Source organism: Oncorhynchus keta, unplaced genomic scaffold (assembly GCF_023373465.1).
Source record: "Oncorhynchus keta strain PuntledgeMale-10-30-2019 unplaced genomic scaffold, Oket_V2 Un_scaffold_1315_pilon_pilon, whole genome shotgun sequence".
Lineage (NCBI taxonomy): Eukaryota > Metazoa > Chordata > Actinopteri > Salmoniformes > Salmonidae > Oncorhynchus > Oncorhynchus keta.
In genome coordinates, this window is record NW_026290769.1 from 10,118 (window position 1) to 25,000 (window position 14,883).

A 14,883-nucleotide genomic window follows, 5' to 3' on the forward strand; every position below is an offset into this window, starting at 1 on the left:
TCCACTGGGCGGTCTAGGTTTAGGCTGGTCATCCACAGGGTGGTCTAGGTTTAGGCTGGTCTTGCACTGGGCGGTCTAGGTTTAGGCTGGTCATCCACGAGGGAGGTCTAGGTTTAGGCTGGTCATCCACTGGGTGGGTGGTCTAGGTTTAGGCTGGTCATCCACGAGGGCGGTCTAGGTTTTAGGCTGGTCTTCCACAGGGCGCTAGGTTTAGGCTGGTCTTGGTCTAGGTTTAGGCTGGTCATCCACTGGGCAGTCTGGTATAGGCTGGTCATCCACAGGAGCAGTCTAGGTTTAGGCTGGTCATCCACTGGGCGGTCTAGGTTTAGGCTGGTCATCCACTGGGCGAGGGTGGTTTAGGTTTAGGCTGGTCATCCACTGGGCGAGGGTGGTCTAGGTTTAGGCTGGTCATCCACTGGGCGAGGGAGGTCTAGGTTTAGGCTGGTCATCCACTGGGCGAGGGTGGTCTAGGTTTAGGCAAGTCTTGCACTGGGCGAGGGCGGTCTAGGTTTAGGCTGGTCATCCACTGGGCGAGGGTGGTCTAGGTTTAGGCTGGTCATCCACTGGGCGAGGGTGGTCTAGGTTTAGGCTGGTCATCCACTGGGCGAGGGTGGTCTAGGTTTAGGCTGGTGAGAAGGGCGGTCTAGGTTTAGGCAAGTCTTGCACTGGGCGGAGGGTGGTCTAGGCGGTTAGGGCTGGTCATCCACTGGGCTAGGTTTAGGTGGTCTACTGGGCGCGGTCTAGGTTTAGGCTGGTCATCCACTGGGCTAGGTTAGGTGGTCTAGTCTAGGTTTAGGCTGGTCATCCACTGGGCGGTGTAGGTTTAGGCTGGTCATCCACTAGGGTGGTTTAGGCTGGGGCGGTCTAGGTTTAGGCTGGTCATCCACTGGGCGGTGTAGGTTTAGGCTGGTCATCCACTGGGCGAGGAGTGGTCGGTCTAGGTTTAGGCTGGTCATCCACTGGGCGGTCTAGGTTTAGGTTTAGGCTGGTCATCCACTGGGCGGTCTAGGTTTAGGCTGGTCATCCACTGGGCGAGGAGGGGTCTTGTTCCACTGGGCTGGGCGGTCTAGGTTTCCCAGGGCTGGTCATCCACTGGGCGAGGGTGGTTTAGGCTGGTCATCCACTGGGCGGTCTAGGTTTAGGCAGGTTTAGGCTGGTCATCCACTGGGCGAGGTCTAGGTTTAGGCTGGTCATCCACTGGGCGACGGGCGGTCTAGGTTTAGGCTGGTCATCCACTGGGCGAGGGTCTAAGTTTAGGCTGGTCTTCCACTGGGCGAGGGTGGTCTAGGGGCGAGGTGGTCGTTTAGGCAAGTCCACTGGGCGGTCTAGGTTTAGGCAGGTCATCCACAGGACTAGGGTGGTCTACGCTAGGCTGGTCATCCAGGTTTTGATGGTGGTTAAACATCAGGCGGTCTGAGGACCCACTAACCCTCTAGGCTGGTCTCCTCTACCTATTCTTCTTCTTCCCCTGTCTAGGTTTAGGCCTCTCCTCCTTCTCTCCATCAGCGGACACCAAGGCTGGTCATCCACTGGGCGGTCTGAGGCAGGTCATCCACAGGACTAGGGTGGTCGCTTAGGCTGGTCAAGGTTTTGATGGTCAATACTAGAACTGCAAGAGAAAGAACGCCATCGTCTACCGCTCAGCCTTAGCTGAGGTGCTCCCCAACGCTGCACTAATGGTCAAGTGAGTGAACTGCTCTGGATTATATGAATATTGTGAGGCACATCCTAAATTCCATTTGAGGCATGTTTTAATTGTCAATGGGGAGACTAAGTGAACATCTGATTTAGGTGGAAGTTAGGATGAGCCCTTGTATGATGACATTGACCACCAATCTCTTGCTGACTGAATCTGTGCCCTTCTAACCTCTTGCCCTTTGACCTGTTGTCTTGCCAGAGACCCGAAGGTGCGTAAATCAGTGGAGCGGATCTTCACTATATGGGAGGAGAGAAATGTCTATCCTGAGGAACTCATCACCCAGCTCAAAGCCAACCTGGCCAAGAAGGAGAGAGAGAGGGAGAAAGAGAAGGCTAAAGAGACTCCTCCTCCGCCAGGTCAGTCTCCTATGCTCCTATTTCTTTCTCTCCTCACCATCTTTTCCTTTTGCCGTCTCTCTCTATTTCTGTAACCTCTGGGTCTGTATGAGTCAACAGGTCAGTCAGTGTGTTGTGTTGTGGTTTTGTCCTGTAGCCCCAGTCAACCCCAAAGCTGCCCTGAAGTCCAAGATTGTGGCTGATTTCCTAGTAAGTGTGTTTCTTTCTGTCCTCTGCTAAATTGCTTTGACCCTTTTAAAGGGGTAATCTGCAGTTGCTACACCCATTTTTGGTTTTGATAAATTAATGATTTGTACCCATTGATTCTTGAAGAATATAACTTTTATAAATGCCTCATGAGCTTAGTTCAACTGTCACACCCCATCACAACTCCAAATATAAGCTTGTTTTGCTCCAATATTTGTAAACAACAAATGTAAACGAACACTATATAGCCTCCAAACATGGTTAAAACGATAATGTTGATATCATGGATGGTCAGTCCTTGTATCCATAGCTCTGTCTATGATTTTGAGTGGGTACTTTTCTTCAGCCCTATCCCTCAGCTTTTTACCCAAACAGTGGATGATGCTTTATTGTTTCAACTGATGATTGGCCCTTGATGGAGTTGCACACAATAATACTCTTTCCCTCCTTCCCCACGCCCTCCCTCTTTCCTTCCCCCTCTCTCTCCAGCCCCAGTCGTTCATCGAGCAGCTGGCGGGCTTCAAACGGGTGGTGGAGGAGGAGGAGCTGAGGGAGACCCAGCTGACAGCTCTCCAGAGTGGACGTCTGCAGCACGGAGGGCCCTCAAGAGACTCAAGGTCAGTGGTCAAAACAGGGTTAAGGCCAGGGTTCATGCCCTAGGGCTGTTAAGGTGACCGTATTACCGCCACACGGCAGTGCGAGTCATCATGACTGCAGTCAAATTCCACGTGACCGTTGAATCACAGTAACTAGGCGTCTCCAAAACTGCGCCCTGATGTCCCCTATAGTCAGTAGTAGCCTACCAAACTTGCTAATGGCCTGGTACTCAGCGCTCTATTGACCCTCAAATCACTCTGACATCAATGCAATGTAAAATCAAATGGAACACTTCATGAGAGCCCTGGTGTTAGAGTTTGAGGGGAATAGGATCACCTGTTGTGTAGCGAGAGTCAGCTCATAGCTGGTTGATGCATATAATAAAGTTCCTATAAGCCCATGTTGCACAACATTTCTATAGGCTACGCTATTCAATTGCGTAAGAAAACAGAGTTTTGATGGCCTCTATTAAAAAGAGGAGAATCCCATCAGCTTTCTATAGTCTAGGCCTCCTATATTTATTTCTCAACTTTCCTAATATTAAGCACGTTGTAAAGCAAAGCAATCAGAGTAGCCTCCTGAGTGGTGCGGCGGTCCACAGAACTGATCAGTGGTAGGGCATGCACAGATCCGGGTTCGATCCCGGGTCGTGTCGTAACCCGGCTGCGACCGAGAGACCCACATGATGCGATTGCTACAGTGGTACACAGCGTCGTCCCAGGTTAAGAGGAGGGGTTCTTGGCGGCTGGAGATCATGGCTCCGCCAGTGCTCAGCTCTTCACCTGTGGCGTGGGGTACATGCACGCTTACTTCGGTCGCCAGCTTTGCGGTGTTATATCCGACATATTGGTGTGGCTGGCTTCTATGTACTCTTGTTTAAATGACTTATTTTACGCTTGTCCTCCGTCCATCTCTACCCCAGACAAGGCCGGAGGGAACAAGTTTGCCAAGGACTTTGAAGAGGGCAGTCAGAAGCTGCAGGAGTTTGTCAGTTTCCTGGAGAACCAGATGCCTGTAGGGCCCCCTCTGCTGGAGGCTCTAGGAAATGCAGACGTCTTCTATGAGATGCAATACAAGGAAGTTAAGATCGTGGCCAGCGTGAGTATCAACCAATCATTCACGCGATCAATCTGATAATCATCTATCAAATAAATAATCTAATCAAAATCTTATACATCTAATTCTATGGTTCTAATTTTCAAGGCCTACAAAACCTTTGCCAACCGCGTGGTCAACCTCAAACGTAAACTGGATGCCCTCAAGTCCTCCCTTCCCGGTCCTGAGGACTCTCCCATCCCCTCCCCCTCTGAGGACGCTCCCTCACCCACCGGCTCTGACTCCCCCTTCCTGGGGCTGGGAGGAGGCCGAGGGGGTAGGCTGGGCTTTGACCCGGACCTGGATGGGAGTGCCATGGACGAGAGGGACATGGGGGTTGTGAGAGAGGGGACAACAGAGATGTGGAGGACATGGATCTGTCTGAGGAGGACATGGAGACAGCCAACACAGGTGAGATGGCAGTAGGGAATTCTCAATGAGACTAAACCTTGTCAAAATAAACACGCTAACCCCTTGTCAAAATAAACACGCTAACCCCATGTCAAAATAAACACGTTAACCCCTTGTCAAAATAAACACGCTAACCCCTTGTCAAAATAAACACGTTAACCCCTTGTCAAAATAAACACGCTAACCCCTTTTCAAAATAAACACGCTAACCCCTTTTCAAAATAAACACGTTAACCCCTTTTCAAAATAAACACGTTAACCCCTTTTCAAAATAAACACGCTAACCCCTTTTCAAAATAAACACGTTAACCCCTTTTCAAAATAAACACGTTAACCCCTTTTCAAAATAAACACGCTAACCCCTTTTCAAAATAAACACGCTCACCCCTTTTCAAAATAAACACGCTAACCCCTTGTCAAAATAAACACGCTAACCCCTTGTCAAAATAAACACGTTAACCCCTTTTCAAAATAAACACGCTAACCCCTTTTCAAAATAAACACGCTCACCCCTTTTCAAAATAAACACGCTAACCCCTTGTCAAAATAAACACGCTAACCCCGTGTCAAAATAAACACGCTAACCCCTTGTCAAAATAAACACGTTAACCCCTTTTCAAAATAAACACGTTAACCCCTTTTCAAAATAAACACGCTAACCCCTTGTCAAAATAAACACGTTAACCCCGTGTCAAAATAAACACGTTAACCCCTTTTCAAAATAAACACGCTAACCCCTTGTCAAAATAAACACGTTAACCCCTTTTCAAAATAAACACGCTAACCCCTTGTCAAAATAAACACGCTAACCCCTTGTCAAAATAAACACGTTAACCCCTTTTCAAAATAAACACGTTAACCCCTTTTCAAAATAAACACGCTCACCCCTTTTCAAAATAAACACGCTAACCCCTTGTCAAAATAAACACGCTAACCCCTTGTCAAAATAAACACGCTAACCCCTTTTCAAAATAAACACGCTAACCCCTTGTCAAAATAAACACGCTAACCCCTTGTCAAAATAAACACGTTAACCCCTTTTCAAAATAAACACGTTAACCCCTTTTCAAAATAAACACGTTAACCCCTTTTCAAAATAAACACGCTAACCCCTTTTCAAAATAAACACGCTAACCCCTTGTCAAAATAAACACGCTAACCCCTTTTCAAAATAAACACGCTCACCCCTTTTCAAAATAAACACGCTAACCCCTTGTCAAAATAAACACGCTCACCCCTTTTCAAAATAAACACGCTAACCCCTTGTTTCCATCAGCAGAGAAGCAGTCGTCATCAGCCACCGTTTCCAAGGTGACCAGCTCCAAGACCGCAGCGAAACCCGCCCCTGTCACACTCATTCGAACCTCCACTGAATCCCCTCTCAAAAAGGCAGCCTCGTCTACCCCCACGCCAGTGACCCCCAGCACCCCTACGAGCGCGGGTGTGAGCGGTCCTAGCGGTCTGACCGCTCCTCTGGGAATGAACCTGGCCAATGTGGACCTGGGCAAGATCAGCTCCATACTGAGCAGTATCACATCAGCCATGAAGAACACAGGTGTGTGTCTATACTTGGCAAGATAAGCAGAGTTAATATATGGATTCTGTGACACACTGGTACAGAAATGTTATAACATGTTTACATAACATTGTTCTCTCCCTCTCTTTCTCTCTCTCTGTGTGTCTCTGTCTCTCTCAGCAGCCAGCCCTGTGTCTCGCCCCTCCCCTGGAACTCCCACCACCCCCTCTGGCCAATCATCTTCCTCCAAAACCCCAGTTGGCCCCACCCCTCCTAGCCCAGCCCTGGCCAGCATCCTGTCCAGAGTGAACGTCACCCCTGAAGGCATCCTCAACGCCCTGTCAAAGACCCAAACACAGAGTGAGACACACATAAGATAGTAAACCAGACAGGCAGATTTATAGACCGACTTTGAGATGGGAAATGCAAGGCTTCTGTTGAAATTGTTTTGGGGGCACTTTTCATGTTGAATAACTTGTGTATCTGCTGGTGTAATCTCCACCCACCCCACTTTCTCTCTCTCTCTCTCCCCATATCTTTGTTTCTCTCCATCTTCTCTTCTCTCTCCTCAGGTCTGTCCTCTCTGCTGAGGTCTGGTAGCTCCTCCTCCTCTGCCCCCTCCTCCCATGCCTCCCCAGACTCCTCAGCAGCCAAGGGCCCCCCCACACCCACCACACCTAGCAACACCAAACCCCCCCTGACCAACAGTCTCAAACGAGACACACCTGAGAGGAGCAGAGGAGCCAGGGATTGGGAGAAAAACCGAGAGGCCTCCCCTCCTCCTCCTCCCTCTCTCCCTAGCCGCTCTGTCTCTCCTCCCAGCCTAGAGTCTAAGATCAATCGTTTCCTCCAGGGGAACCCAGGGTTCAGTCTGGGCCTGGGGGATGGGAGCCCTCTGCTGGGGGAGACGGGGTAGACGGGACCCCGTCAGGGATGAGAGCGGGGCACCCCCACCCAGGACGAAATCATGGACACACCAGGGGGTGTCTCCTCCGACCCCCTTGGCCTCAACAGTGACCCCAAGAGCTTAGGCTCATCCATAGGTCATGATCTTTCACCCACGGCCTACCGCAGTGACCCTTGGGACGCCGTCATCACCCCAACAGGAAGCAGCAGCGACGTGGACTTCCTCTCTTCCTCTTCTCGTTTCCAAGGCTACGGAGCGGGGAAGAAGGCCGCCAAGCTGAAGGAGGAAGATTCGAAGAGGAAGATTAGCTCTTCATCACTGGGAAGCAGCAAGGTGAAGAAGGATGGACAGAACAGTCACGGGAACAACAGATCAGTTGAAGGAGAGAGGAGAGCATCCATAGGTTCTCGTAAGACCAGCAGCGGGTCAGAGGAGGGAGGAATGAGGGGAACGAGGGATGAAAAGGGAAAGAGGGGAGGAGAGGATGGTGGGGGCTCATCTGACGGGGAGGGGGGGCAGTACCACCGTATCGAGACGCTGGTGTCGCCTTGCACAGAGGGAGCACCTTTCCAATCACTGGGGGGCTTCTCAAACCGCCAGCCAACCGGAGAGCGCATCCAGACGGTGGAAAGTATCCGCGTGATTGGACAAGGGCTGCGTCGCGGGGTGGAGAAGGGGGAGGCCAGGTGGAGGGATGTGGTATGATGAGGAAGGGTACCTGGATACCCAGCCCCTTCACCTTCCCCTCAGGGCGGCTCTGACAACATGACTTCACCCCCATGCCTCCCCGACCTCACACCACCACCTTCCTCCTCATTCTAATCACCCTCCCCACCCTCATCCGCACGGCCCCCCACCCCAGTTTCAGATGCCCCCTACCATGGGGAGAACCCCCAGGGTCCCCTCCCCTCACACCTCCACCATCACCCCCTCCTCCCTTCTTCAACTCCCCTCCTCCACCCATCCCACGCCCTCCACCCCCTCCCATGCCCCAGCTCCCTCCACCTCCGCGCAACTTCCTCCCCCCCTCGGCAGTCATGGTAGGTGGGGTTCTAGTCCCCATTGACCGCCAACTGCCCCTCCGCCCAGATGGAGGAGACCGAGGGGGACCCAGGGGGGGTAAAGGTGGTCCCACTCCCCTCATGTCCTCTCTGTTAGGGGAGCCCCCTAAGATGCCTCGTCCCGGCACAGTCAAAGAGCATTTCACTCCCCGCCACGCACCCCCTCTCCACCGCCCCGGCACCCCCGGTGCCCCGCCTCCCTTATTGGGCCGTGTCAAGGATGGCATCAACCTCCCTCCTCCACCCCCCTCTTCCTCCACCCCTCCCTCTCCCTCAGGCGACCCCCTGCTTCCTCGCCCCCAAGCTCCTCCGCTCCAGCACCCTCCAGCTAGCCCGCCTGCCCAGCCCCGACACCCCAACCCCAACCATCCACACCGTCCCTCGCCATCCCTCCTGCGCCTATCCTCCCCCAACCCCCGCCCCCATCAATTCCACCCCTCAGAGACCTCTACTCCACCCTCGCGGCCCCCTGTCCACCCACACCTAAACCGAGAGCCACCCATGTTCCGCGGGGGCAAGCGTCCTGGCCCTCCATTCGGCGGGGGCCGAGGAGGTCCCTTCTACCCCCCCAAGAGACCTTTCTTTCCCCCACGCTATTGAAATGTTAACCCATGCTGAATGAAAAGCAACCCACACACCTAGCTACCCAACACGGGGAGAAGATGTGTAGAACCCTTATGGTATGAGCCCAGTCTGTCCTCACTATGTTAATCCTAGTGGAGTCATTTGTTTTATTACATTTAGCTGATCGCACCTTGACACAAACTAGCACGTCACCTCACCACAATACAGTACCAACTTAGCAATTATGTGTTATGGATGAAATAGGTAACCAAACCAAATCTGCCTCCCCCTCCCCTCCTCCGATCCCCAGGAGCAACAATGTTCTCTGCTTCCCCTCACTAAAGCAGTGAGGGAGTAATGGAGGTGTGAACTAGAAGGAAGACGACAAGCACAGATCAAATAGAAACAGAAACAGGTGGTTATTCTATTTCACTAAAATTCTACTTACCTCCGATATTGTGTGAATAAGCTGATATAAACATTTTCAGAGAGAGAGAGAGAGAGAGTGGGATAGATGGGATGGGCTGGAGGGATAGATGGGATGGGCTGGGCTGGAGGGATAGATGGGATGGGCTGGAGGGATAGATGGGATGGGATGGGCTGGAGGGATAGATGGGATGGGCTGGAGGGATGGATGGGATTGGCTAGAGGGATGGGATGGGCTGGAGGGAGGGAGGGATAGATGGGCTGGAGTGGCTGATGGGATGGATAGATGGGAGGGGGTTTGATTGAGGAACAAAGTTGCTCCCTGAGAGTGTGTCCTAAATACAACCATTTTTCTCAATAGGATTTGGTTATCTAAATGAGTGCTGACTTTATGATCAGTGCTGTTGTGGAGTTTCTCCACCATAACCCCAACGTGCTCCCAGTGCATCGTATTCTAAATAATAACCTTGTTTCTCTCCTAGAGGTTTTCATGCTTAAGTCTCTCTTCCCTCTGTATATTTCTCAGCTTTTAAATGTATAGACTGAATGAGTTGGCTGTGTTGCGACTATTAAACCTCGGTTGTTTGTGTAAAGAGCAGAGTCATCGCTATTCGCTAACTTGTGATTGACGCCATTGTGAAGAAGCCTTAGCTGTAGTTGCACACAGAGGCAGCGATGTTTGTGCTTCTCATTGCTCTAACAAAACACCACTCTGTCCATCTCCATTTCTCCAATCTGAGGGGGGAGGAGAGTGAAGAATCGTCCAGTGTAAAGACGCATTTAACAGATAATGAGTTGCGGAGACTCAGTAGTTGAGGCGGGTGCTTTAGAAGTTTGAACTATGAACCCGCTGTCTCTCTACTAGGCCATCGCTCCCTGTATTGTCTTTAATAAAATCCAGTTTCAACCCAACCAAGGGGAGGGTACTACTTTCTTTGATAGTCACTGTCATGGATACCGGTAAGACCAGTCGCAGCAGTTGTCATGGATACCGGTAAGACCAGTCTCAGCAGTTGTCATGGATACCGGTAAGACCAGTCGCAGCTGTATGATAGATGTTATTTTGGTCTACTTATTCAAAGCTGAATTGAAATGCTGAAACATTACTTATAACAGCACAAACAATGTCATTTTTCCCCCAACTGCTCATTTGTTCTGAGTTGTTTTGGATTTCTTGCTGTGATTTTTGTTGTGGCTGTAACCTCATGTCAGATGTAAAATATCTATACTTGCCTGTGCAGTGCACTGTCTCTGTCCAGTCCAGAAGTCCTTTTTGTTTGTTACTTTTGACCTGTTCCCTTCGCTACCTTTCCTAGATTTAGTCTCTTCTTTTTCCTCCTTACCTTCCTCTGACGCTGTACATTTACAACTGTAGAATACCAAGTAACACCAATGAAGAAGTGATGAGTGAATTATCTGCAAACATTCATTACTCTTTAAGATAATGGACACCTATGTAAATGCTCCTCTAAATTTCCCATCAGTGTTAGTTTATCAGTTTAAAGTGTTCTGCTATACATTTCTGAATGGAAGAGATGCTGTTCTGAATCAATGGTACAGAGCAGCTACTACTCTCACTCTGACTGTATGTATGATGTGATGCTTCTCTCTGTCACTGCTGATAATGACCAGATTAACGCAGGCCAGTTGGTTTGTGCACGTTTCCCTGCTGTCCAGTAGACTAATGACTTCCCTTCTAACTCGTACCTCAGTTAGACAGCGAGCCACCAGGATGGAGTCAGAGATGTAATCATTTTCTTTGAACAGTTTGTTTAAATATTGTCATTCAATGTACTCTTGAGTTTGAAATGTTTGTTTTGAATAACTTTTGAGTGAAAATGCTTAAGATTTGAGGAATCTGATGGTGTGTGTGTATAGTATGCATTAACTATGTAATGATTCAGTCATGAAGGGGTGGTTGTGTTATGTTCTCCATGTTTAGATGCATTGCTATTCTTTTTATGATCATCAATGATGTTCTATCATGAATCTTTTGAGTGTCCAATCCTTTCCGATGCCACTGCTCTCCTCTCTCTACCACTGAGCCGTCCTGTAGTTCAGGGATTTACTATGTTTACCTATGACTGTCACAATTTAGACATACAGCCAGGCATTTACTTCATATGAAGACTTTACAGTTTAAACCACACTCCATGGAGTCTACTGCATGTGTTTTTGTTTTAAAGACAGCCTCTGCATTTATGAATATTCAATTCATAATCAACCCCTTGGCCTTACCTTTTAGGCACTTGTCGATCTGGGAGGATTACATAGGTGTAAGCCAATCAGAGGCAAGGTGCAGCTATTACCGTATTGCACCTATCCAAACCTTTAATATACGTGAAGTGCGTAGTAGAGACTAGGGGTTGATTTGGTGACGGGAACAGGCCACAGAGCACTGACATGAAGACAGTACTGTGACATATCGGTTAAGACCAGTGGTGGCTGGTGGCACTTCAGATGGGGAGGACGGGCTCATAGTAATGGCTGGAATTGAATAAATTGAGTGGTATCAAACACCTGGTTTTCCATGTGTTTTTATATCATTCCATCCATTATTATGAGTTATCCTCCATTCACCAGCCTCCTCTGGTTGAGTGAGGTAGTCACTGCCATGCTATTACACCCATTGTGAGTTTAGTTATATTATTGAGTCTGAAGATCCTAACCCAGAAGTGGGTTACCATTTATTGTTTTCTATATATACACACACACACACACACACACGCGTGATTCCAACCAACAGCATCTACCATACCCATCTGCATTTAACCTTTTTGATTGACACTGATTTTCTTGGTTGTGTAGTTCACATCCTTGCACAGAGCTCTAGTCCACATGTCTTTGCTGTCACATCCATAGTTCCTCCCAAACCAGTCCACTGCATGTATGACGCACCTTGACGGACTGGCGTTGAGTCTAACCCACCCACCCAATATTCAGTGCAGTCACTGCACAGTACTTTAAATGTATTATCCCTATCCCATTTAATGAAAGGTAGTTGAGATCATATTGTAATATTACCACATCTCAGTGGCTTCCTCTCATCACCTTCATATACTGTTCTGAGAAGACCAGATAGGTGGAAGCAATGTGGGGCAAGTGTGCTAGAAGTATTTATTTCACCGGTTTCCTTCATTCAGATCAGTGTAGATGAAGGAAAGGATGCAATGAGAGCCATTGAGATGCTCTTCATACAAACATAAATAGGTTTCACCTTATGAGAGTACACACGTCTCATATCTGTGTGGTGGTGGGGTTCACAGTATGAGATATTGACAGTGAATAAGTATTTAATTGTGCTTCATAATGGTCCATATTTCAGGTAGTAGCCAATGAGAAGGACATTGACCCTAGACACTGATCTAATATCATTTTGGCGTTTTACCCCTAATGAGATTTTGGAATCAGTATTTGGGGTAACCTGTGCATTTTAGGGCAGCCTGATTTCTAAGGCTTTAACTCAATTTGTATTTTTGTGATTCCTTGTGTCCTATCTTCTCACCCTCCTCAAATGTATTTGAGGAGAAGATCCAAGGTCCCACCCACTAGGGCATTCTACCCAGGGACCTAACCATTTCAATGTATTTTCAGTGACACTTTACAGGTGGTCCTAAATCCCCAGTTAATTTACTCTAGCGCCCCCAAGCGTTCTTTCAATATTTTTTCTTATAGGAGCCAGTCTGCGTCACTTGCAAATCCCCCTTTTCTCTAAAATCATATTGACGTTTGTTTGTACATCAACACTATGTAACTATTTTGAAGTATATTTTACTTAAGTTATTTACATTTATGTAGAATAAATGAAACCATATTTACGTGTATATCGGTAAAATAAAATGACCAAGTTTTATGTCTTAACTATTATACACAAAGACGTCTACAACCAATATGAGCTTTGAACCAATATACCTTATGTGGAAAGAAATAACGAAACCCTATTGATCATATCACCATGCGCTCGTTACTGGTGTCTTGACTGTACGAATTGAGGTGGCAAGGCTTCTTAAACTAATCCTAGTTATATGCTACTTTTATATTCTACTTTATTTATTAAAACAATGTAAACGAGGCTATTCATACTATTCCTTCCAGAAGTCTGTTGAAAGTAGCCCAATTTCTGCCCCGCGTCAGAGGCGAGTACTTTTGAGCTATGCGCGTGTAATAGCCTAATAACGGTGCTCTGAGCTACAATATTCTCTGCTCTGTTCCGCTCTCTTCATGCGGCCAATCAATGAATGGATGTGTGTTACTTGCTGGCTCTCACAGGGACCAACCCGGTTGCCTCACCGTTGATCAATTCTCTTCAGGCGCTGCACAGATGCAGTGATCTTCTCATATTGGGATGAGTTTCTTGAACGCTCCACTCTTGATCTTGGGCGTAATTTGACCAAATTGAGCATACCTGTTAAATGGATTCAGGTCATTTTCATGGATAGTTGGTTTTAGATTAATGCTGTGAAGTTAGTCTCGTGTGCCTGAAAGTGATCTATCCGAATGTTAAGTACTGATTAGTGGGCGCCACTGAGGTGTATAAATGAACGGTGAGCGCGCTTTCATTGTTGACGCTCACCAACGTGCGCGCACTTGCCACCGTCAAGTTTCCGCCCTCTTCCCTTGCTGGCCAATCACTTTTCTTCACCAGCTACTTCATTCTTCCGGTATTATGGCCGCTTGCAGTGTAAGGGACAACGAGTGTGAAATGTTATGATTGTGGAAAGTGTTCGGTGAAACCGGTGGATTAAGGATGCTCGTGACCGTGATGTTACGGTTTCCCGTCTGTCGGCCGTCAGTTCGGGCAGTGCTTCACTGTCAGAGGCGCTTTAGCAAGGTGTGCAACCTTATTAAACCGTTTTCTGTTATGAAATGTAGCTGTACTGGCCTGCTGAGTACAGTATCATTGGGTTTGTGTAGCCAGCCTTCTCCAAATCAGTGGTGTGGCATTGTCCTATGACCGCTCAGGTACATAGGTGTGGGCGTGTCCTCTGACAAACCATTGGATGGATCTATGAATAGCCCTGAGAGTGTTCTCACGGCCAAACAAGACTGCGCTGTAAACTGTCATGTTATTTGTTTCTGTGTGACCACAAGGTTACACATTTTTTTAGGAGTGTTGGTGGGAGGGGACAGTTCTCAATTAAGCTTATTATTGGGCCCTTTCTCTCTCTGAAATATGCAACTACTAATGTATGTATGATCATAATACCATATGTTTTGTTATGAATGCCATATTGTGTAAATATTTGATTTAAAACGATTATATGGTAATAGTATGATCCCTGTTGTTTGTATTGTTGTTCATATTGGCCCTGTGCTCTCTTCTTTCCTAATTTCTTCCCCCCTGCCTTTTTAGATACAGGCATCCCCTGCTTTGTCTGAGCGCGTGCGGGTCTTTGAGTCTCTCAGAGAGAGGCAGGGACAGCAGAGGACAAGCGGCGCCACGAAACAGGCCTTCAGCGTCCGATTGGCTGATGGCAGGACGGTGAATGGCACCACAGGCGTGACCACGCCCTCAATCATCGCTCAGAACGCATGGTTAGCCTCTCAGACATTGTGTGTGTGTTTTTATAATGTATTATTCAGAATCCCAAAAGTCAGGGAAGGGTTATCCCCAGTGCTTGACTTCAATTCAATAGGTGCTGATACTTATTTTGAGTGCCGGTACTGTTTTATATTTAGGTAAAGGAACACTGAAATACTTTTGAGCTAATATTCTATAAAAGGTGCAGGAACTCAAGCAGTAGAAATGTTGAGGTGCTGGTACTCTGCTCCATTGAGCTTCTGTCCAATTCAAGCACAGTTTATCCCTCAGAACACGCAGCCGTTTAGACAGGCAGCCCAATTCTCTTATTTTTCCAACTAATTGGTATATTTTTGATTCATCAGATCAGGTTGTTTTCAGAGCTGATCTGATTGGTCAAAAAATATCAGAATTGGGCTGCTCATCTAAATGCAGCCTGAGTAACTCCATGCAGAATCCTACAGGCCTTTCTCAGTCCCTGGGACACATAGGTGTCCCATCTCTTTGCTTTTCAGATTGGAATTAGGTGAAATTGGATAGGTGT

General features: G+C 48.0%; 1 protein-coding gene across 1 annotated transcript in view; it reads left to right on the plus strand.

The window, feature by feature from the left end:
- The first annotated feature begins 1,610 nt into the window (after positions 1-1,610).
- The window catches only part of LOC127927334 (regulation of nuclear pre-mRNA domain-containing protein 2-like), a 13,436-nt gene continuing 163 nt past the window's right edge, over positions 1,611-14,883 (plus strand). The window contains 13 exon segments of the mRNA XM_052513563.1: positions 1,611-1,684; positions 1,898-2,055; positions 2,192-2,244; positions 2,731-2,814; positions 2,816-2,858; positions 3,761-3,936; positions 4,042-4,344; positions 5,626-5,899; positions 6,041-6,220; positions 6,433-6,772; positions 6,803-7,466; positions 7,532-8,807; positions 14,172-14,353. Coding sequence (XP_052369523.1) covers positions 1,677-1,684; positions 1,898-2,055; positions 2,192-2,244; positions 2,731-2,814; positions 2,816-2,858; positions 3,761-3,936; positions 4,042-4,344; positions 5,626-5,899; positions 6,041-6,220; positions 6,433-6,772; positions 6,803-7,466; positions 7,532-8,428 — 3,180 coding nt within the window. The 5' untranslated portion in view covers positions 1,611-1,676 and the 3' untranslated portion in view covers positions 8,429-8,807; positions 14,172-14,353.